The sequence below is a fragment of the Coloeus monedula genome (genome assembly GCF_965178545.1).
Source record: "Coloeus monedula genome assembly, chromosome: Z".
NCBI classification, from domain to species: Eukaryota; Metazoa; Chordata; class Aves; order Passeriformes; family Corvidae; genus Coloeus; species Coloeus monedula.
The window spans coordinates 60,691,747-60,715,059 of NC_138822.1; the positions used below are offsets into that span (position 1 = coordinate 60,691,747).

Here is a 23,313-nt window from a genome sequence, read left to right on the forward strand (position 1 = left end):
AAGAAAATCCACAGCTAGTCATTTTTATTAAGAGAATACGTATAAAGAGTCTATATAAACCTCCATGTCTAAGAGCTTGGGCAAGCACAATTCTGTCTTTGCTCATGTTTTTTCATATGCTGAGTGCAGACTGCAGTTCAGTCTTTAGCAGGGCTGCAGCAGGCAATGCATGGGTGACTACATTCTCCCATTTTTTCACCCTCTGATAGCATCAGGGAGTCAAAAAAGCAGTGAGAGAAGCAAGGCATGTGTGAAGAACTTTGTTATGCAGGATGCGCTCAGGCTTCACCCCACTCTTAGCTGTATAAATGAGAGCTAACCCAACAGACAGTTACCTCTGTGCCCTGCTGTATTTACGGGATTGCAAACTGAGAGCAGAACTGGGCTTGAGGAGTCATTTTTCAGGATCATGGGGGTTTCTTCTGTAGGAAGGCAAGATGATGCTGTCAAGAGGCAGAAACTGGTAACAGGTCTGGGTTCATAATTAAAGATTTCTGATGTGACTCTTTCAAATGAGTTATGAGCTCGCCTTTATTACTCTTGATACCAAAGATGGTAAGAGGAATCCTCACCTTAGTCAGCTGTTTAATTTTCCATAATAACTGTGATGTGCTCTGAGGTGACAGTCCTGAATGTCACAGGAGCAGCTATGAGGAGCTAGCATTATGTACTTTGGTTGAAGATGCATTGGCAGACACCTGAACTGAAAAACTGAAAAAAAAAACTTAGAATAACCTTATAATAGATCGATTGTTCAGCTCCAGTGCGACCTCTCAGTGCAGAATTATGCTGAAGTGAGCCTTGTACACAGCTTTGGTAGAGGTCTCTTAAGAGCTATTTTTCAGCCAGCTACATCAGACAGTGGGTGTTTATTTTCTATTTATTTAATTCTCCAGTTCACAACTGAGGAGTAGTTTGTTCTTCTTCAAAGTACTCTCCCTCTGACTTAATGATGTTTCTAAAGCAGCAGCCTTCAATACCGAGCCCTGTGTCATGCCCAAGAGGTTTGGGCTTCGTTTCTATCTCATGTCCTCAGCGTGGAGTCAAAGGACAGCAGGAGAAGACGATCCAAAATCGAGGGCGAGCAGCACTGTACAACGTGAGGAGGCTGAGGGCCGAGATGACCCTCGCCACACCTACGTTCAATGCCATTCAATTAGATCACGTAATTTATGACCAGACAGGGTACCAGTGCCACTTTTTGGTCACGGCCATGCACAGGCCTCGGCACATGGGCAGGCTTCAACACCGAACGGGGGAAAAGACCCGATTTCCTTCCGTTCGGGGCCGATTCCGGCTGTGGATGACCCCACGCACGCCCGGCCCCGCCCCGCCGCCAGCGTCGCCCCCCGGGCCCGGGAGCAGCGCCCGCCGATCCGTGCCGGTGTCGCGGCGCTGTCGGGGCCGTGTGGCGGCGCTGTCGGGGCCATGTCGCGACACAGGCGGGTCGCGCGGCGGCAGCCCGGCGGGGCCGCGGGGGGCTCGGCTGCCGCCGCCGCGGTGCGCGCCCGGGCCGAGGCCCTCAGGGAGCTCGGCGTGGACGAGGAGGTGGAGATGGCGGTGCAGCTCGCCCTGGAGCGGTTCCGGAGCGGGGACGAGGCGGGTGCGCGGCGCGGCCCGGCCCGGCCCGGGGCGGCCCTGCGGGTGTCGGGAGGGCGCTGGCAGCGGGTCAGGGAGGGGATCCTGCCCCTCTGCCCGGCCCTAGTGAGGCACAGCTGGGGTGCTGTGTCCAGCTCTGGGCTCCTCAGCACAGAGACAGGGAGCTACTGGTCAGGGTCCAGCAAAGGCCACAGGCGAGATGAGATGAAATGAGATGAGGTGAGGTGAGGTGAGGTGAGGTGAGGTGAGGTGAGGTGAGGTGAGGTGAGGTTGAGGTGAGGTGAGGTGAGGTGAGGTGAGGTGAGGTGAGGTGAGGTGAGGTGAGGTGAGGTGAGGTGAGGTGAGAGGTCTGGAGCATCTCTTCTGTGAGGAGAGATGTGGGACCTGGACCTAGAGGTCCTGAGTCTCCTAGAGGAGACTGAGTATAAATACGTATAAGTATACGTATTTATGTGAATGCTTATAAATATCTCCAAGATGAGTCCCAGGAGTGTGGTGCCAGACTTTTTGGTGACAGGACAAGGAGCAGTGGCCATAAACTAAAACCCAAGAAGTTGCACCTCAACATGAGGAAGACCCTTTTAGCCGTGAGGGTGGCAGAGAACTGGAACAGCTGCCCAGGGAGGACGTGGAGTCTCTCCCTCTGGAGACATCCCAAACCCACCTGGGCATGTTCCTGTGTCACCTGCTCCAGGTGACTCTGCCTTGGCAGGGGGTTGCTCTGGGTGATCTCCAGAGGTCCCTTCCAATCCTAACAATTCTTTGATTCTGTAACACCAAGATAACATGTCAAGAATACCTGTTACATTGTTACTGGTTTTTTACTATTATTTATCATTCTAGAGATGGAATTTCCTTCTAGTTTCACTAGTACTGAAAGAGCATTTGTTCACCGGCTCTGTCAGTCTCTTGGACTGGTGTCTAAAAGCAAAGGGTAAGTTGGGGTACAATTTTCATTTTTTGGGTGCAGATGAATGGAATTTCATGACTAATGATAACATGGTTGATATTTCCAGCATAGCTGACTCTGCTGCAAGGAATAGTATTAGAGAAAAAAGTGTCAAAGTGGGCATAGAAATAAGTGTCTTTGTTTGTTCGGAAGAACTTGTGGCATGCTTTTTGAGATGGCTTGCTTTTATACTTCATGGGTTTCACGTGTCCATAAAAGAGGCTTCTCACCATGATCTCTGCTTTTTTTTTAAAGGTTTTGCATAGAACCTCATACTTTGACAGATAAAAGTTAACCTAGAGTAGGTCACTTATTCCTATGATATGTTTTCTTTTCCCCCCGACAGAAAAGGAGCAAATCGATACCTGACTGTAAGGAAGAAGGATGTCTCAGAACTGACACACGCAGTCATGGCTTGCGACTTGGCTCTCCGTACGAAACACACCGTTCGGAGCCTCATTCAGAGCTTTCCCGTCACAAACAAGGAACGCACGGAACTCTTGCCAAGGACAGAGCGAGGAAGTGCCCGTGCTATTGAATCTGGTATGTTCAGCGTGTCTTCGGATTTGGACTTGTCCGTCAACACCACTTGAAAAAACAACGTACGACCCGAGTGCAAAACAAACCCCTTTCTGTTCTGTCCCCTTGCCTGCCCTACCATACACCTTTAAACAAACGCATGAATTTTCTTTACTTTCAAGGTCTTTTATAACTGGTGTTGTGAGGAACTTGGGCAGTCACATCACGCACATTGCGATGCCTACCTTGTGCTGAGTTAATTTAGGATCTTTGAGCCAGTTCCAGCCAAATCTTTTTGGAAGCACATTTGTGAAATGTGGCTTCATACAAGTTCCATGAGGTGGGATTGAAGAGTCAGGTCTTACCGTGATGCCGTGTGAGAGCACCCTTACGAAAGAATGAGGTTGGCTGTGCTGCTTACAGAAATTCACGTACTTGACAAAGCAAGAAGTTTAGTTTTTGTTTCTTGATCTCTACAAAATAGATGTGATCCTTAAGACACTACTGTCCAGACTTCTTGATTTCTAGGATGTGAAGGAGTTCACTGAAGACAAACATCTGATAAAACGTTGGGGGTTTTTTGAAAGCAACGCTTTTATCTAGATTACTGCTTTAACAGCTGTGAGTGGAAGAGCTGTACTGTGTTTCTGTGTGCAGAGGTGGCTGTAGCGAAGGGAAACACTTGTGCCAATATGCCTTGTTTAATTAAATATTTCTGATATGTGGTGTCTGTTCTTAAAGTGCTTCCTTTGCTGTTTTTTTCAATTGTTTCAGTTGTTTAATAGGATTGTTTAATGAACAGAGGGCAGCTATAATAAAAGTACTGAAACACGATGTCTTAGAAATGTAAGGGGTAAGCTAATGAAGAGTCTAACATTTATCTTTCTCTGCTTTTCAAGCATGTATTTTTAGTTCTCCTAATCTTTTAGTCTGTGTTTGTCTTGGTATAACAGAGCTTGTAATTTAGCATGTGAATCTGTTAATCACGTTAAATATGTATAATTGAGTTTGCAGCAAGCTTTTCATTCTTCTGGAAGATAACGATCAAGGAATTAGAGAGTAGCATTTGCAGTGCTGGGTTTGAAGCAGCTCCCTCAGAAGACGTGCACGTTTTTTGGCTACTTACGCACTGCTTTCTAACACACCACGCTGCTGTGTGGGTCCAGGACCCCTGATACAGCGCACTTGGATTAATACGATTTGGGGCAAGTGCATGGAATAGCTTAAAGGTTGAACTCGGTGAGCGTGTATTTCTAGGGAAACTGCAGATGTGAAACGTGCACACAGATACGAAGGCCACCAAAATACACCAGGCTGGTTTTCTCCGGTTTAGTTTCTCTTTCTCCTTTCGCTCTTTGTGGGCTTTTTTGGCATGGAGCAATGCTCTGGGAGAGTCCGGTTGTGTTTGAAATACCTATGAAAGTAATAACTGTTCTGAAAAATGCCTATTTCAAGCACCATAACAGGACGTGTTGCTATGAGTCTGACTTCTAAATGTGTGCTGGGTTTGTCACTTTACCCACAGGGGTGCAGAAAAAGTCAGGAAGGTTAATTGTTAAGTATAATTTTTGAGCAGTGTTTTGGTGACCTTCCTCTGTGTCTGTATAAGTAAATTCTTAATTTCTCTTCACAGAAAACAAAGAATTGAACAAGACAAGCGGTCGACTTAATGACGGTATCCCCCAGGTCCCAGTGAAAAGAGGGGAATCAGAGTTCGATTCCTTCAGGCGATCACTGCCAGTTCTTGAAAAACAGGAAGAAATTGTCCAAACAATAAAGGACAATAAAATCGTTTTGATTATAGGAGAGACGGGATCGGGAAAAACTACTCAAGTATGTTTCCTCAATGACATGAAAAAGATAACAGTATTTATACTAAACTAATGCCAATTTTGTAATATTTGTGGTAAGGGATATTTCTATGCTATTTTAAGGCTTTTCTTTTCCTGTATGATTGAAAATGTTGTGTTCCAGTTCACTTTCTAGCTTTTGAAATACTAAGCCAGCAGATAGATAGGTACTAAAAGCATAAATGGTTCCTCACAGTTTTCTGATAGATATAATTTTTTCATTAAAATATTACAAAATATTGAAGGGAAAGCAGCTGTGATGTTTGTATAACCCTTTTTCTTCTAAGGCTAGTTCTGTTCTTAGTACCCAGAGTAATATATTTTTTGTGTTAAAATGAGAGATTATCTACAGGGCTTTTTTTCCTGTAGAGCTCTCTGAAGCAGGAGAGAGACACTTCAACTTTTTTAAAAAAAACCCCTCAACAGGTTATACTTAGAAATTTATTTTATGCCCATTCAGGTATATTTGCAGTGATAATCCTATTGAAAAGTCTGTTGCAACGTGTAATACTGAGATGCAGTTAAATTGTTTCCCTGTGCTAAGAAAGCTGTGACTTTCTCAAAAAGTAAGTTTGAACCACTTCTTTCCAGATCCCTCAGTTTATCCTTGATGACTGCTACAAGAACGGAGCTCCCTGTCGTGTGTTTTGCACTCAGCCGAGACGTTTAGCAGCTGTTGCTGTGGCTGAAAGGGTGGCAGCAGAAAGGAGAGAGAAGATTGGCCAGACAATTGGTTACCAGCTCCGGTTGGAAAGCAGGTACTAATGGTGCTTCTAAGTGTCAGTTGATCTTGTGCTGGTATCGTGAATCTTGTGTACCTTTAAACTGCAGTCTATTTGGGATGCAGCCCCATAAATCATAGGTGGGGTATGTTATTGCAGGTAAGGAAGACTTAGGAGTGAAAAGGACAGCTTTCTTCCTGTATTTTGCCGTTTCATGTAGTAGCTTGTCATACTGAACTGAATTTCAAGTGCTTTCTATTGGTTTCTTCTAGGGAATGTGTGCATGTAAATCCTTGTCTGATTTTCAGATCAAGTCTACACTTTCCTCTCTTCTTTTTTTTTCCCCTCTCTACTTTTAACATGTGTGGATCCAAAAGTTCTGCAAGCTTTGAAGGTAGGTAGGAAGACCAGCATGCTGTAACAAACGTATTATAGTGTGAGTTGGTATGGGTCATAAAAGGGAGAACAACAAAATTGGAAAGTGACTGATGAAGCCGAGCATTATTTACCAGTCCAGTTTGGGTTAAGTTTACTGTGCTTCAGCTTTTAAAACATGAAGTGACGTCAAAGTAGAGCTTTCAATCACTTGATGAATTTGTCTGTGAAGCAGGATGTGAATGGGTTTTTACATCTTTGCACTGTGTAGCCAGAGACATTTCAGGGAAGGGGCGACGGTTGGGATATGAGTGACCAGAAGGTGGCAAAAGGTTGTGTTGCTTGAATGAACGAAGGTAACACACGGCTGAGGAAAACGAATGTGCTTGAACAACAAAGCCAAGACAAGAATTGGAATGTGCATGGGAAAGCTCACGAGGCTATTAAGGGATTAGAAGAGCTAGTGAAGATGTATCACAACTAAGCTGAATTATTAATGTTTGGAATACTGGATACTATGCTGGCAGAAGAAGAGCAAAGTCAGATGAAAATGGAAGAAAATCCATCTTGAGAAGAATCAATGCATTTACTCTGGAGAAACACTAAAAGGGAGAGATGACAGTATTTCCAGGTGTGCACAGAAAAGATCTGGAGTGGAGGTGTTTAGGGGTGCTTATAGTAAGAAAGAAGTCTAATTTTTTAAGTTGTCTTAATGGTCTTCCAGAAAGAGCTGTGGAGGACAGTACAAAGGAACTTTTTGGTTCCTTTGGGATGGCAGCACCAGCGAAAGTAGTGACAATTGCTGTTTTTACTGGGGCAGCTAACTCTGCCCCAGGTGTAGAATAGTTACACTTCAGTATTTTGACTTCCTGAAAAGCCAAAGGATCAGCTGATTGCTTTGTGATTTAGTCAGCTGTAGTGTATTAGGTTCGCGTGACACGGCTTTGGGAGCTGTGGGGCGGCTTTCTGTGAGAAGATGCCAGAAGCCTTCCCCGTGTGTGACAGAGACAGTGCCAGCCAGGACGGACCTGCCTCTGGCCAAGGCTGAGCCCATCTGTGATGGTGGTAGTGCCTCTGGGACAGCAGGGAATGGGGGAGAAAAACCTGCACAACAGAGGCCGCAGTCCAAGGAGAACAGCGAGCTCATGTGGGAGGAGCAGTTCTGCAGATGGGAAGGTCAGTGCGGGAGGGGAGGAGGTGCTCCAGGTGCCAGAGCAGCCCGGAGTGCAGCCCATGGTGAGGCAGCTGTGCTCCTGCAGCCCATGGAGGCGCATGGTGCAGCGGGGATCCCCCTGCAGCCCGTGCAGGACTCCGTGTTGCAGCAGGTGGGTGCTTGAAAGAGGCTGTGATCCTCTGGGAAGCCTATGTTGGAGCAGGCTCTTGGCAGGGCCTGTGGCCCTGTGGAGAGAGCCCCCAGTTTGCTGTCAGGATTGTGACCCTGTGGGGGTCCCACGCTGGAGCCGGCTGTTCCTGAGGGACTGCACCCTGTGGAAAGGGACCTGTGCTGGAGCAGGTCCCTTTTAAGAAGACCTGCAGCCCCTGGGAAGGACTCATTCTGGAGAAGCTCACGGAGGACTGTTGCCCATGAGGAGAGACCCATGTTCTCCTTATCCTGGTCCTGACCCTGTGAGTCTTCCATTGTACTTCCTCTCCCCTGCCCAGCTCAGGAGAGGAGGGATAGAGTGGCTTGGGTTGGCACCTGGCATCCAGCCAGGCTCATCCCACCACGTGTAGGCAAATACAAAGGCTATATCCAAGCATATGCTGAGGAATGGGAACCTGGTTTTTCCACATGGGATTTTCTAGTAAATGGAATGACAGGGAGAATGACTGTTTCTCATGGTTCTGTTTAACTTTCTTACTTATTAAAATTTGAATCTGGTGTTTTCAATTAATCCATTGTTCAAAGTTAGGAGCGCAAGCACTAAGAGTTGTTAGGAAATGTCTGGGAATAGGCATAGTTTGAAAACAAGTGGTATGCAGGAGTTCTTTGGTGAGAGAACTGTAATGCCTCATCTGGTCAGCAGCTGCTTTAATTTTTGAGCCATGGAAAGCTGCTAGCAGCCTTTAAGTGGTGCAAAACCCCTGAGTCGTCTCTGTGCTCTGTTCCATAGGGTTTCTCCAAAGACACTGGTAACATTCTGCACTAATGACATGCTCCTTCGCACGCTGATAGCAGGAGACAGCACCCTCTCCACTGTGACACATGTGATTGTGGTGAGCATCCTGTGGTCTTTCATGTGTTGCTTGTTCATTGGAAAATGAGGTCCTCGTTTGTTTTATTTAAATTTGCTGAGGCGTTTTCGGTGGTTTTGTTTGGTGGAATCTGAATCGACTTTAAAGGCTTTCTGAGTCCTTAGTGTAGCATGCATGTTTTGTGGGTTTTGGTGCTTTTCTGTGTGTTTGTTTGTGTTTTTCCCTGGAAAAACATCTTATTTTATGTTCATGCCAATAATTAGGTGTGGAATCAGGAGGAGTTGAGGAGGACAGAAGTGTAAATTTTTCTGAAATTCCTCTGTCGGCAGAAGAACCTTAGGGAGGCTTAGATGTGGTTCGATATGATTGTGTCAGAATTTCTGTTATCATGTATTTGTTTCAGCAATACCAGGTTTTCAGTCCATTTGTTTGCCCAGTGTTTTCAAGATAACGTGCAATCTAATTGCTAGCACATTGTTCAGGAGCGTTCATTTATGATTGTGTTAATATTCCTATTACTATGGAGTTCCGTAAGTAAGGGGAACCAGAATGTTTATGGCAAAATTTAAGTACTCCACTACTGAAGACAAAAAAGTCACGGTAAGTTTAGGTGCCTACCTGTTTATCAGAGTTAAAAAAGCATGAGAGTGGTCTATTAATTCCTGATGTCAGCCTGCAAGCCTTGTATTTGAGTCCTTGTTTCATTCATTCATAATACAAAACAAAACAGAAGAATGACAAAGATGATTAACCAGTTATGTCCTTAATTTACAGGCTTTGCGTATGACTTGTCTAAGCAATGTCTTTTTTTCTGATTATGTGGTGTCATGCATTTCTTTAAATGCTCATCATTTGTGAAGTGAGAATTTATTAAAATAAGATTTGTAGGATTTGTGGTTTGTGACCTTTTCTTGACATTTGGCTTCCAATACAAAATTAGGAGAGGTTTCAGACATTTACTTTGGCCTCTGACGTTCAGGTGTGTGTGGCTTGTGCATTGCAGTGCGCTGTGCTCTGATAAAAACTTTTTGAAACTTTTTTTTTGCTTGTGGATAGTTTAAAAAAACCCCCTTACCTTAAGCTAGATTTACACATTTTAAGGCCTCTGTAATGTACCACCAAATCATGTATTTTATTTTTTTAAAAAAAAGGTTTGTATTTGTCAGAAGTTATGATCTTGCATCTGTGATGTTTGTTTATCTCTTGGTTTTTTTCCTTTTATTACAGGATGAAGTACATGAGAGGGATAGGTTCAGCGACTTCTTGCTAATAAAACTGAGAGATGTGCTGCAAAACCAGAATAATTTAAAACTAATTATTTCTAGTGCTGCTCTAGATGCGAATCTTTTTATTAGGTATTTTGGAAGCTGCCCAGTAATACACAGTAAGTACTTCTCTTAACTCTTAAATCTGAGTATACCTGCCCCACACTCACAGGCTTCAGTGAACTGTAGCAAACTACTCTGAGTAAAGGCAGGTGGTGAATACACTGAGAATTACAGCAGTGCCTGTTCTTTGTGTCTTCAGGTTTCTTGTTTCTTAACTATTTGCACCTGCTTCAGAGGGAAGTGTTTTTATCGCTGGGAGTTCTGTAAATGCAGGAATGTCCTGGCCCTCTCCACGTTTAATTCAAGAAGTAGGAAAAGGTTATTGAAGTGCTGCCTCCGTGCTGGTACAGGACTTAGGAGCTACACTGGTGTGATGCATGTTAATGCATTGCAGCAGATTCTAATTCTTCAGATCTCATAAAGGTTGTTACTGGATAAATCGCAGATAACTGTACCTGTTCAGTTGAGAAATACAGGAGGCCTAGGCAGGTTTGGTTTCATGCTTCAATCACGTGATTCTTTGTTTTAAAGGAAATCAGTAGCTGTTCCTCTAGGTAAATACTCAGAAAAGACATCCAGTTTCTGTTAGTTTATGGTCAGACGCGGTTACCTGCAGTTAGATGACTTTGAGATGCAAAGAAAAGTTCCCATTATTGCTGCTTTAATTTCATTTGACTGATCTTTAGGAGAGGCAAAATACAGATGTGTGGGAGATGGGGGGGGTTGCGTGGGCTTGTTTTCTTTTTCCCACCCTCCTGGCTTGCAGGTTTTCTGCATGGGTGACCTCCTCTGGCAGCTCGCAGTCCTCTTCTTTTTTCAACAATGATGTCCAAGTTTATTGTATTTTGAACAGTAGCTTTTAAGAGAAATGCTTTATTTGACGATCAGGTAGACTCCCTGCATGTCAGCCTGTTTTTTTAAAAATCTCAACAGTTCTAGGAAATGGGTGGAATCAGTTACTGGTTTGTTTTAGCAAATGTTTGTGAGAAGGAAACCTCGTTGGTTTTTTTACAGATAGAAGTGTTTCTTTCTAGTTCCCAGTTCTGAACTTCTGCCTAGTAAAATAAGGCTTGCAACTTGTTTGAGACGGGAATCTGGAAATTACACGTGATTTCATGTTCTCTGAATTTTTTTTTTGCAAGGGAGAGCCTCAGCTGTGATTGTTGTGTGGCTTTCCAGTTTACTCTTCTTGCAGCTTCCTATTCTTTTAGATGAGTGTATTTGTTTTGGAAATTCTGCTGAGAGTCGCTCCAGTTTACCACAGTGGTTCTGCTGGTTGTGTAGCAGGCCAGTAGCAATTGGAAAGATGTTTTTTCCTTTTTTGTTTTTGGGAATTTAAGAATTAAAAGAAGCGGCTTTAGACTTCTGTCTGTTAATGTAATGAAAAAGGTTTGCTTCTCCTTCAGCAATGTGGCTGACAAAATCCTGACCGCAGAAACCAACATTTTGTAGTTGTGGGTTGCTGTAGTACACAGAGTTCGTGATGGGTGTTGGAAGGCTTCCTCTATGACAGCTTCTCGAAGTACGTGAACTGTAGATGGTTCTTTTCTGAAGGAAAATCCTGAGTGATCTAAAGTCATCTTAAGGGACCAGAAATCAGAATGTCAGGATTTGAATTCTTCATGCGAAAAGCATCCTTTAATGTTCACAGATAAGGTCTAGAAAAGAGTCATGTTGAAAAAGAAGTAAGGATAAATTATTAGGAGGTAAAGACCACTGGGATGTCTCATCTGTCCAGAAGTATTCAGTAAAGAAAAGCCCAGCTTTGCTGAATCAGTTGAGGACGCTGAGAAAAGTCTTATCTCCTCACGTACTTCTCATGAAAGAAAGTAGTTCAACACAAAGATGTACTGTCTCCTTGTGGAGTCTTGCACAAAGCTGTATTAATTGCTTGTTAAATAATTGCGTTTTTACTCCAGGTGGCAGGCTTACGTGGTGAGTTCTTGTTTGTAACCCTAAACAAAAATGGCTGTTTTCTTCTTCTCGTTTTAAAAAATCGCCGCTAACAACTCTGAATCTTACGAGCATCTCTTGCTATAACAGCTGATATAATTGAAGAGGTTAATGAGAAACAAGATAGCATTTGACTTTGGAAATGTTTTGTTTTGTACAATTTTAAGAAAAATGAACTCCAGTGAAGATAATTTTTTTTGAAAAATAATGCTGTAAGTGAAGCTGGGGAATATCTCGTCTTTGATGGAATTTTTGTCCTTTCAGTCCAAGGAAGACCTTTTGAAGTTAAAGAGATGTTTCTGGAGGACATTTTGCGAAGCACTGGGTATACAAACGAAGGGATGGTAAAGTACAAAAAAGAGAAGCAGCAAGGTTGGTGACCTAGTTAATCGTAAGGGTTGGCAATGAGAAGCATTGCTTGATTGAACAAATGATTAACAGGATGATTTTCGTTAAAATTCCAAAGTCAGGAGATGAAATGAGACGTGATTAGATGACAGCAAGTGTCTTTAAGCTCTCAGCATTGGCATTACTGAAATGTAATGTTCATGGAAGTTCATGCAATTAAAGAAGAAAATTCACTTTGATTCAGTGGTTGCATTCTTTTTACTTTCAGTTGATAAATGTCTTATTTTTTCTGATTATTATGGTGTAAAATTACATATAATTGGGGGCTCTACCCACATGAAAACTACAGGAGCAGAGGATGCTCTGTACCTTTGGGTGCAAATTCAAGTGCAGCTATTAAAGGAGGCAGGATTTTGTACATCTTGCATAAAATGTACAAGTTGTTCCTATTAGCATTTTTCACTGCATTCTTCAGACATGGATGTATTTTTTAATAAGCATTCACACTCTTAAACTAAATATAATTGGTTTTCAGTTGATTAAGTAGCTATTACTTCAGCAGTTTTTCTGGCAACTGAAAGTAATGATCCTAATGATCATTTAAAGAAAATTTAAAAAAAAGGCAAACCCCAAACTATAACATACAGTCCTAACTGGATGTTTATCCCAGTGCTCAGCTCTGATCCCTGTGGATAGAAAAGCTCAGTTAAGACGCTGGTGTCTTCTACTGTTTCTTCCACTTGCATACAAAAATGAGTTGTTACGTGCAGGGGCTGTATGACTTGTCTCCAGAATTCCACTTCTGGAGAAAGATCTGGGCTGAGATTGTGTAGAAGGTAATTCCTTAGGAAGCTCCTTTGACTGCAGTAATTTGGAATAATGGAGGCTTAGGGGGTTAAACACCAAAATGGTGGGGTTTACCTGGTTCTCACAGCACTTGTTTGCAGTGGTGCCCTTTGGGTACCCTTAAACACATCATTTATGTTGGACTGTAGCAGCATTCTAGATTAAATGAAGCTGAATAGGTAAAACTTTGAGCTGCTGTAATTATTTTTTAATAGAAAACAATGGATAATAAGGATGACTCTAAAAATTTCTTGGGACATACTTTGCATTCTAGAAGAGAAACAGAAAACCACTCTTGCTGAGTGGTGTTCCGCTCAAGAAAACACCAACAAACTGGCATGTCGGAGACAAAAATCAGTTCCAAGGGCAAATGAAGAGTACAGTCGGTTGGATGATGGTGGTGACACAGTATTTAATCAACTGGTAAGTTTTTCCTTTTGTTGCAAGAGAAGTTTATATTTGTGTTCCATTACTAGCCGTTTAAAGTGTGTTACCTGAAGCGCCGTAGGCTCTCAGGTATTAACGCGTTTTAAGGGTCGCTTTACTAGGACAAGCTGCTCTGGCTGAAGTGGGCTTTTCGGTTACGGTGGTGGTACGCAGCTTTTCCTCAGATCAAATGGCTCGACTGCCCCTGTGTGAGTCCTTGCATAGGACACAGTCAGTGCTTTAACTGATGCCTGAGTGGTGGATTTCTGATTGCTGCTGGGAAAACGAGCTGTTCAAATTCTTTGTGGGTAATGTGTGAGAATAAAGACACCTCTTGGAAGAGATTCATCTTTCAGTGTTGTTTTTTCTCATCAGACTGAAAAAGATGTGAATTGCCTTGAACCGTGGATAGTAAAAGAAATGGATTCCTGTCTGTCTGACATCTGGTTGCATAAAGATATTGATTCCTTTGCTCAGGTGTTCCATCTAATTTTAACTGAAAATGTCAGTGGTAAGTTTTGTATGTTATTACATAACAAAAAAGCAACCACAAATTTATTTAAATTTCTATGGCTACTTTCATCTTCAGTTTCAAATGTTGTTACTTTTGCATTCTGATGCCTACTGAAAAAATGAATAGGGCTAGCAGAATTAATGAGTTGTTTAGTTCATTGTTGTTGTTTTGAAGTATTGGCAGAAGTGTGCTTCTAAAACAATGTGGGATTCCCATGAACTGACTGCAGAGATGAGTGAGGAAACAAATTCTCTTTGGGCTGGAATTTGAAAGCAGTATTTGTAGAATATTTTGAAAAAAAAAACAAAAAACATTTCTATTGGGTTTGCTGATTTTTTTTTTTTTTTTTTTTTTTTTTTTTTTTTTTTTCACTTCTCAGTTGATTATAAGCACAGTGAGACCGGTGCGACTGCTCTGATGGTTTCTTCAGGGAGAGGCTTTTTGAGTCAAGTAGAACTGCTGATCAGTATGGGAGCAAGTATCCACTGCAAATCATCCAATGGCTGGTAAAAAACAAACAGAGAAACCAAAAGATAGATTTATTTGTCAATATAGGAGAGAGAAAGAAAATTCTGTAACATCTGAATTAATTTGCTAACTTACCAGACTGCTGTAAGAGCTATAGATTTTGACAGCCTAAACCGTTTCTAACTTCTGTTGAAGCACATTGTTTTCTGTAAATTCTACATGGAATTCTTAATTACACGGTCTTGATTATGGGCTATAAGCTTGGTTTCAGTATGTCTTATTTAAGACACTGGTTAGTGGAAAGACTGTAATCTGCTGAATTCCACCAGAATGTTTGGTGATTCTTATTATTTTCATGGAGTTACCTGTGTAAGAAGATCTTTGTCTTATGTTTCTAAATATGCTGTAGCATGTAAAAATATCTGTGAATCTGTAAAGACTCAAGTTTTGTGGCCATGAAGGGTGTCTTCCTATAAACAGGAAGTACAGTAAGTAATGGTAGTATGGAAGGCTAAGAATTAGGATTCCAGGGCTCTGATATTTGGTACCAACACTTGAAAAACTTGGGAAGGAATGCAGTTTAAAGGTAAACCAGTGAACTGCACTGCGAGGAGGACAACTTCTGAAAGACATGAAATAGCCCAGTATTTTCCCACATTTTGATGAAAAACACCTGGGGTGTGACTTTTTGGGATGACTTAAAGGGTGCTGCAAACAGGCAGGTCTGATCTCTGCACACTGGTGCGGGCTTTTTAAAGGAATGGCACACTGTTCCTTGTTCCACATTTCCCTGTGCGTGTGTTTGTGTTGTACTCCTGTGTAAAACTGACACTCTTGTGTGGTAAGGAACTGAGTTACCTGAAAATCGGGTCGCTGTTACGCGCGTTCATGCACTTCAGAGTGGGAAGTTGCAGATCTAGCAATAACAGCATTGCTAGCAATACAAAAATGGACACAAAAGTGTGGTGTCAGCTGTCTCCTCGCATGATGTGCTATTCATACTCGTCTTTTGAAGTGGAAAATCTGGTAAGAATACTTGTGCCACTCTTTCAGGACGGCTGTGGACTGGGCTAGGCGCTTTGGACAGACAGAGGTTGTTGATCTGTTGGAATCCTACAGGTAAGCTGTAACTGCTTTGCAGAAGGAGTTGTGGTGAAAGGAGATTTGAGGTATGTGTTCTTTTAATCAGAAGAGGTTTTAGCTTTTTACGCTTCAAAATCTGGGCTAAATAGCAATACCTTTTTTTTGAGAATAGGAATATTTCAAAAACAAAGAACAAAAACGTTTGTCGTCAGTGTCATGTTGTTTAGGTTAGCACAGCTTGCTGATTCTATACTATGAACCATTTTATCTTCACATGCTTAGTTTGGAAACAAATCTGTCACGTGTTTTTATCTGTGTGTTGTTGATACACAATAGACATAGTAAAGAAACTTTATCGAAGTAACGTGTCCACTAGGCCATTCAAGAATGCTTCTTTGATTAACTTACAGCTATCAGAGTTGAGGTAGTGTTTTGTAAAGGTTACATTATTATAATTTCTCTTTGTGTAGTTTCTGCTAGTGGGAAATTTTTGGAAAATACGTATCTTTTAAATATTTTTCCGTGAACGGATAAACGAGGAATGTCTTCAGACTTTCATTCCCTTACGGTTGTGTCTCAATGAAGTTTAAGAAAACTAAAGTTAACACTAAAAATTGAAGTTGCATGCTTTGTTGGGTTAACATTTAAGTCAGTGAACAGTACTAGTACTGTGATTCTCTTCTGCTACACTTAAAAATTAAAATTCAAGACCGGTGGTCATGTTGGTCTTGATCTAAGTTTGAGCTGATGGCTGAATGCAAACCTGAAGGGAACAGCCTTCTGCGTATTTTTTTATTACAGTGCTTCATTCGGATTTGGAAATCTGGATGAAAGTTCCCTGGTCCAAAAAAGTGGTAGTGACCTTAGTGCAGAGGACAGAGAGCTACTGACAGCTTATCATCACAGCTTCGATGATGAAAAAGTGGATCTGGATCTGATCATGCACTTACTCCACACCATCTGTCGTAGCTGCGATGCGGGTAGGTAAATACCCACACTCCCAGTGAATTGTTGTGCTTCTGATGAATCCTGCTCGCTCTTTGGAAATCCCCAAAAGTTAAAACCTTCCAAGTGCTGGTCTATGTGGCGCTGACATATGTTTGAATCTTCTGTTTAACTCTGCAAACCCACTTCCTTCTTTAGGAGCCGTTTTAATATTTCTTCCTGGATATGATGAGATAGTGAGCCTGAGGGACCGCATTCTTTTTGATGACAAGAGATTTGCTGATAATGCTCCCAGGTAAAATCTTTAGTTTCTGTGGCTTTCCATTGCTTCTTTAAAGGATCCTTAAAACGTGCTTTTTGTCTTGCATTAGATACCAAGTTTTCATGCTTCATTCGAGTGTGCAGACTTTGGATCAGAAAAAAGTGCTTGAAACTCCACCTTCTGGCGTCCGCAAAATTGCAAGTATCAGAGGACTCGGTCAGATGCGACAGTGATCTATTTTGCCTTTGCTTTCACAGTTACTATAGTTTTGGTTGTTTGGTTGTTTTTTTCATTGCAGATTCTTTCTACTAATATTGCAGAAACCAGCGTAACAGTCAGTGATGTTGTATTTGTCATTGACTCAGGCAAGGTGAAAGAGGTACGGCTGCCTTAAATTGTCTTTGGGAAGTGAACTTCCTAGTGCCATTCTAAAACACACGGTGCATAAATTTTGGAGAACTTTTTTTTTTAACTTATCAGTAGGCTAAGAGCTCGTGCCTGTCAGGCAACAGACCTCACTGAGAAGTTTCAACATCCATGACAAATACTGTAAATAGCTAGCTGTCTAAAAGCCCTGTAAAAACTAACGTGGGTTGAAGTGTTGATGGATTTTTTTTTTTTTTTTTTTTTTTTTTTTTTTTTTTTTTTTTTTTGTAATTTAGTATTTTGGTTTGATTTTTAAAACAAGTCCTCCGTTTAGACCACCACCTTCCTGAGACTTGGAGGACACCGGGAGTTCCTTTTGTCCTACTATTGTATCAAGTCCAAAAAGAGCCCCTTAAGCTTTTAAGCACTTTCTTGGGTGTGTTGCATGCCTATTCCTAAGTTACTTGCTCAAGAAAAGTGAGATAACAGAACGAGGCAATTTAAGACCTAGTGTATGGCTTTGAAAATGGAGTTGGATTTCGTAGGGGATATACACACACCAAATTTCTGAAGTTCTTATAATACAATTTCTTTTGGTAATTTTACATCAAGTCTAGGAAAATAAGGAGGTAATTTCCAAGTGAGATAAAGAGGAAAACTTTATTTGGTATAATAATGTATTTTTGCTTGCTTTGTGATATTTCAGAACGCAGACCTGACGTATCTTTTACTGACTTGCAATTACCTGTTGACTAGAAAAAGTTTAATTTCGAAAACTGTGTAGCACAAAGATACTGCAAAGGAGGTACCATCATAAATTCACGTGAAACTGAGAAGATATCTTTGTGCCAGAAGCTGCTGTATATATTACTATGTCATACTTTTTAGAGAACTTCTGTTGGTAATCTAAATAACTAGTAACTTCTATTTCATGTGCCCTGTTCAGTCTTGGGCTTACGTTCCTTTCTTTGTTTTTATAGAAGTCTTTTGATGCACTGAGCCGTGTTACAGTGCTAAGAATGGGGTGGATTTCAAAAGCCAGTGCTATCCAGAGAAAAGGCAGGTAATAAATGCCTCGTAATGGTTCTTATTTCGCAGATCTCCACCGTCCTGTGTGTTAAGAATAAAGCACACAAGATAATAACTGTTTCTAGCCTAGTCCAGTGTCGTGTTGGACAATGGCCAGCACTCGTTCTCTGCAGATGAGTAGGGGTCAGCATGTATTTCCTTGGAATCATCTCCCAAGTTGTAGAAAAGTGATGCTCAGGCATTTCCCAAAGGTCTAGGTTGTTTTCCGACCCCATTAATTTTTAGCGGGGGGGGGGGGGGTGTCCCGGGTGCAGGAGAGCCAGCCTGAGACACGACACGAACACCGATACGATTTGAGCATCGTGCTCCCCTTTTATTGTTTGCCTTCACCAAGTTATACTTTTTCAAAGTTCACGCCCCTTTCCCATGAGAAAGCCTCTAAGCAGCGGGGGAGCTGACCAGTGTATACCTTTTGCCAAGGCTGTTCAAGGCTGCCAGCTAGCAGGTGCCTTGCAAGCCTATCTTCAGCCTGAGGCCCCGTCAGGGGTACTTCTGCAACAGCCCTGGGATGCCCAAGCTCTCCTGGGGCATCTCATGCCCCTGTTCCACAAGGAATTCCTCTACATTAATTTGTTCTCCTTCCTCTTTCTCCCACGTAGCACCAGCAGTCACAGTGTCCACCTGTTTTCACACCTTGTCTTTGGGCAGAGGACTGCCTATTTCACTTTCTCCAAACTATCCATGACTTAACAGGCCATGATCGTATTCTTCCCAACACTGTGGGTGAGGGCTTGGAAGTTTTGTAGCAACAAATGCCTGTTTCATCAATTCTGTTGGCATTAAGCGTCGAGTATTTGTGTGTGAATGTGAGAATTTGCTGTCTCTGTCCCTTCAGTCACAAGTTATTTAATCTTTATTCTACCTTTTACTCCAAGAGTAACTTCTGTTTGGGGGATGCACAGGGAAGAAACGAAGTTTGCAGCTTAGATTCCTTACAGCAAAGGATGATTGAGATTTGGACTGGTCTTAGGTTAGCAAAAAACCCACAGCCTTTACTTAGATGAGCCTTGGTTTTGTTTCTCCAGATTTCTCAGTGTTGGGTTAAAATTACAATAAAAAATTTCCATGCCATCAGAAATAATCCGCGCTTGGAAAACTCACACTCTGTGTGTGACTTACCCTTAGCAACACCTTCTTCACAGAACTGCTTCTGCTTTTCCTTTCTAAGTTTCTGTGTCTGTTTGTTGGCTTTTGGTTGGTTGGTTTTGTTTTTAGAAAAAAATCCTAATTTTCACAACTTCCCATACTTTATTTTCAAGGGCTGGGCGCTGTCAGCCTGGAGTCTGTTTTCGTCTCTTCAGCAGGCTCCGATTTCAGAATATGTTGGAATTTCAGTCTCCAGAACTTCTAAGAATGCCACTTCAGGTGCATGTTCAGTTTGAAATTGTAACTTTAAAAAATTTAATGTCATCAAACCATACTATTAATTGCAAAAAATGGTGTGTTGGGTTTGTTTCCAAGTCTTAGTGACCTTTTTTCTTCTGCCTTTGAACTTGCAGGAGATTTGTTTATACACAAAGCTTCTGGCTCCAATAAATTGTCCAGTTGTAGACTTCCTTATGAAAGCTCCTGATCCTCCGCCTGCTGTAGCTGTCAGAAATGCTGTGCACATGCTTAAGGTCAGGAAAGGAATAGGTTTAGGTGGGAATTTCGTTTGATTCCATATTTGTGGTGTAGCAGCCTATCTTACTGACTTCTGTTTGTACTGAAGCTGTTTTTAATTACTTCAGGATGTTTTGAGTTCTTGTTTATTGTCTGTTTTCATTTTGTGTGTGGGGATGTGTTTTTCCATGTCGGGGAAGAGAGTGATTCAAAGTCGTCTCTGTTAATAGTTGGACTTGCTGTTTTAGTGTTTGGGAGCAAGTCTCGTTAATGTCCAGTATTCACATCCTTTCTGCTTTCACTGTAAACTGATTTTGTCCACTGTCCCTGTCCCCCTCTCCTTTGTTTGTTTGTTTGTTTATAAACAGACCATAGATGCCATGGACCCTTGGGAAGATCTCACTGAGCTTGGTTACCACCTCACTGAATTACCTGTAGAGCCACACCTGGGTAAAATGGTGTTGTATGCAGTTGTGCTGAAGTGCCTGGATCCTGTTCTGACCATTGCCTGTGCTCTTGCCTGCCAAGACCCTTTTGTGCTGCCCACGCTGGCCTCCCAAAAGCGTGCAGCCATGCTGTGCAGGAAGCGTTTTGCTGCAGGGACGTTCAGTGACCACATGGCCCTGCTCAGGGCTTTCCAGGTAGGATTTCATTTCAGAGAGTACTCATCACAGGAGATCACCCATCAAGGCAAATAATGTACCAGTCAACTTGGATGTAGAGTGGTGGACTGTGATTAAGGCCTTGGAGAAGACGTTACTTTTGCCTAGTGGCTTTCCTGTGTATTGGACTCATCAGTGTGTGAGGGAACACTTTCTGTGGTATGTTTTGTTGATGTTTCCAAACCTTACAAGATTGTGAGCGTTCCAGCCATGTGCCAACAGTGTGGCTCTTTACATCCTGCTACACTGATAACTTCAAATCATGATCTTAATGTAATGATCTTTATTGAATTAATCATTTTAACTTGACGTAATGATCACTGGAGTGAATAGGTAAAGAGAATCTAATTCCTGAACAGAAAAAAAATCTAGTTTGATGCGTTTACTTCCAGAGTGGGTTTTGCCTTCATTTTATTGACATAAATGTAATTTTTTTAAAATGCATTTTTTTAGTTTTAGCTAGTCAGACTGATAGGCAAATGTAAAAAACGTTTTCAGGCATGGCAGAAGGCGCGCGGTGATGGCTGGGAGAGAGCCTTCTGTGAAAAGAACTTCCTATCCCAAGCCACGATGGAAATCATCGTAGGAATGAGAACACAGCTGCTCGGCCAGCTTAGAGCCTCGGGTAAATAGCTTGGGAGAAATTTTAACCTCGTTTTAAAGTCCAGCCTACAGAAATTGTAACAGAAATAATGTTCACTGGTGTCATTTTTCTTACTTAATTTGAATCAGACCTTCACGTACACGTTGATGCAGGGTATGGTGTAGATGAGGAAGTGTGGCTGATCTAACCAAAGGCATCCTCATCTCCACATGGCACTGCATTTCAGTGTCGAGATGAATTTCTTTGGGTCATTATGTTTTAGTAAATTATTCCCGTAGGAAATGTCTTTGTATTGTAGAAAATAATTGTATGCTGTGTTAGTCTACAACCCGTTATCGGGAGGGATTTCAGTGTAATGGTTTCTTCTTGATGCTGTTAAGGTTGGCAGTGGTGAAAGATGCAACAAATTAGTAGTTTATTTCACCTTTGTTTTCAAATTCCTTTTGGGAACCAAACACAAGCTAACGTGGCACCGTTTTGTCCTGTTCTTCTGACAGGTTTTGTGAGAGCCAGAGGAGTGGCTGATATTAGAGATGTTAATACTAACTCTGAGAACTGGGCTGTAATTAAAGCTGCCTTAGTGGCCGGGATGTATCCCAATCTTGTGCACGTAGACAGAGAAAGCCTGGTGTTGACTGAACCAAAGGAGAAGAAAGTGCGATTTCATCCTACCTCTGTTCTTGGTCAATCTCAGTATAAAAAGGTAAAATCACTTGGAATTTATAGTTCACAAAATAGAGCACTAGAATCTATCAGATGTTTTAGAAACGTCTTTTCCTGGTTGTCAGTACTTTAAAAGCAGCAAGGGCATTAAACACTGCAGCTTTAGAAAATACTTTTCCTACCAGTTGGTAGAATTGGAGTTGGTTCATTTTTCCATTGTTTCAATTAGTCCTTTCTCTAGATGGAACGAGGCAAAATGACAAAAAACCACCCCTAGCTGTAAAATTGTTGTAAAGATATAATGATCCCTGCTCTTAAAAGCAAGAAGTTCTGCTCTGAAACTTTTCTTCTTTAACATCTCTTTTTAAAGCTAAGTGTTTTGTTTCATGGTGGTAGGATAATTTGTGCATCTGGTTGAATTCTCTCATGCTTTTTTATTTGCATGTGTATTTTTATTTATTTTTATTTTTATGTATGTATATGATATGTATGTATTATATACGTATATAATTATATACGTATTTCTTTCTAAAGATACAGAATCATAGAACAGTTTGGGTTGGAAGGGACCTTAAAGCTTATCTCATTCCAGCCCCCTGCCATGGGCAGGGACACCTTCCACTAGTCCAGCTTGCTCAGAGCCCCACGCAGCCTGGCCTTGAACACTGCCAGGTTGAGGCATCCACAATGTCTCTGGATAAAATCAGAAAGATATTAAAATGTATGTTAACTACAGGTAGAGGGTATAATAGCCCAGTCTTACCTGCTCTTGCACAGGTTCCCCCAGCAGATGGACAAGCTGCAGCCATCCAGGCCCTCCCTACAGACTGGCTTATCTATGACGAAATGACGAGAGCTCGCAAGACAGCAAACATCAGGTGCTGCTCTGTTGTGACACCTGTCACCGTGTCCCTCTTCTGTGGACCAGCCAGACTGCCAAGTAACGCCTTGCAGGCATCTTCAGCCTTCCGAGGTACACTGGAGTGTGGATTTGGAATGTTTCTATTGGCATACACCAGTGTGTGGTGTGCAAAGCTTCTTTTTCAATCATTTTTAATGCATATATTGGCGACTTCTGAAATAACAGTGTAATGATTCCTGTAGCTATTCAGGAATAGTTTGTAGGTTCTGTAACAAATGTCTCAGTTTTGGGATTCCTTACAGATTCATATCCATAATTGACACAGTTCTGGGGTCTCAGAAACTGCAGTGCAGTTTGTAAGGAGAGAATGCAGCCACAATGTCTGATGATAATACTAGTACTGAGAAGTGTAGCATGTGTTTTCTTTTTCTGCAGACTGCTTTATTTGATACTTCAGACCAGATTATTCAAACTGAATAATTTAGAAACAATCAGTATGGCAAAAAAGACATACTGCTTCTAGCCGACACATGCATTTTCAAGATATTTTCCACTGATAATTTCTAATGTCAATTAGCTGTGCTGCTAACTAGAAGTAATGGAGAATATATAGAAATTTCCTTTTTTTTCTTTATTTAAATAGAGTGCTGTAGGAATGGAAGCAAAAATAACTGCTGCTGGTTCTCATAGGTTGAATCAAACTGAAAGTCCAACTTATTTTTGAAGCTTTTCTGTCTTGCTTTTAAACTGTTGACCTTAGAATAGTGTTCATGCTGATTGAATTGCACTCTAGGAAATAAGGATTCCTAATTAATAGCCATACGTATCTATAATTTTTTTTTTTTTTTTCTTACTAGGTCTTTATCTAGTAATCTAGTAAAAAAATCTGCTCTTTTACTAGGAAATTGAGCCACGTGTGGTTTTAGAAACAGCTTTGGGCAGCAGCTGGATTGTGGCTCGTGAATACTGGTGAAGGTACATGAGTTGAGTCAGACCACGTCAGTACAGGTTTTTACACAGTAGGATCTTCAGCAGGTCTGGCTACTTGACTGCTCCTATCTGGAGCAAAGACTCTGCAGTGT

General features: G+C 41.7%; 1 protein-coding gene across 1 annotated transcript in view; it reads left to right on the plus strand.

Annotated features, from left to right (window-relative positions):
• Positions 1 to 1,542: 1,542 nt before the first annotated feature.
• The window catches only part of LOC309585296 (3'-5' RNA helicase YTHDC2-like), a gene marked incomplete at its 3' end in the record, with an annotated part of 28,707 nt that continues 6,936 nt past the window's right edge, over positions 1,543 to 23,313 (plus strand). Inside the window, exons 1-23 of the mRNA XM_082301944.1 lie at positions 1,543 to 1,603; positions 2,443 to 2,533; positions 2,895 to 3,091; positions 4,701 to 4,900; positions 5,509 to 5,675; positions 8,129 to 8,231; positions 9,438 to 9,594; positions 11,756 to 11,863; positions 12,960 to 13,108; positions 13,487 to 13,622; positions 14,005 to 14,131; positions 15,147 to 15,212; positions 15,978 to 16,156; positions 16,320 to 16,416; positions 16,493 to 16,580; positions 16,682 to 16,762; positions 17,730 to 17,812; positions 19,098 to 19,203; positions 19,338 to 19,457; positions 19,809 to 20,081; positions 20,601 to 20,727; positions 21,204 to 21,409; positions 22,147 to 22,342. Of these exons, the coding sequence (XP_082158070.1) occupies positions 1,555 to 1,603; positions 2,443 to 2,533; positions 2,895 to 3,091; positions 4,701 to 4,900; positions 5,509 to 5,675; positions 8,129 to 8,231; positions 9,438 to 9,594; positions 11,756 to 11,863; positions 12,960 to 13,108; positions 13,487 to 13,622; positions 14,005 to 14,131; positions 15,147 to 15,212; positions 15,978 to 16,156; positions 16,320 to 16,416; positions 16,493 to 16,580; positions 16,682 to 16,762; positions 17,730 to 17,812; positions 19,098 to 19,203; positions 19,338 to 19,457; positions 19,809 to 20,081; positions 20,601 to 20,727; positions 21,204 to 21,409; positions 22,147 to 22,342 (3,106 nt within the window). The 5' untranslated portion in view covers positions 1,543 to 1,554. The remainder of the gene's footprint in view (positions 1,604 to 2,442; positions 2,534 to 2,894; positions 3,092 to 4,700; positions 4,901 to 5,508; positions 5,676 to 8,128; positions 8,232 to 9,437; positions 9,595 to 11,755; positions 11,864 to 12,959; positions 13,109 to 13,486; positions 13,623 to 14,004; positions 14,132 to 15,146; positions 15,213 to 15,977; positions 16,157 to 16,319; positions 16,417 to 16,492; positions 16,581 to 16,681; positions 16,763 to 17,729; positions 17,813 to 19,097; positions 19,204 to 19,337; positions 19,458 to 19,808; positions 20,082 to 20,600; positions 20,728 to 21,203; positions 21,410 to 22,146; positions 22,343 to 23,313) is intronic.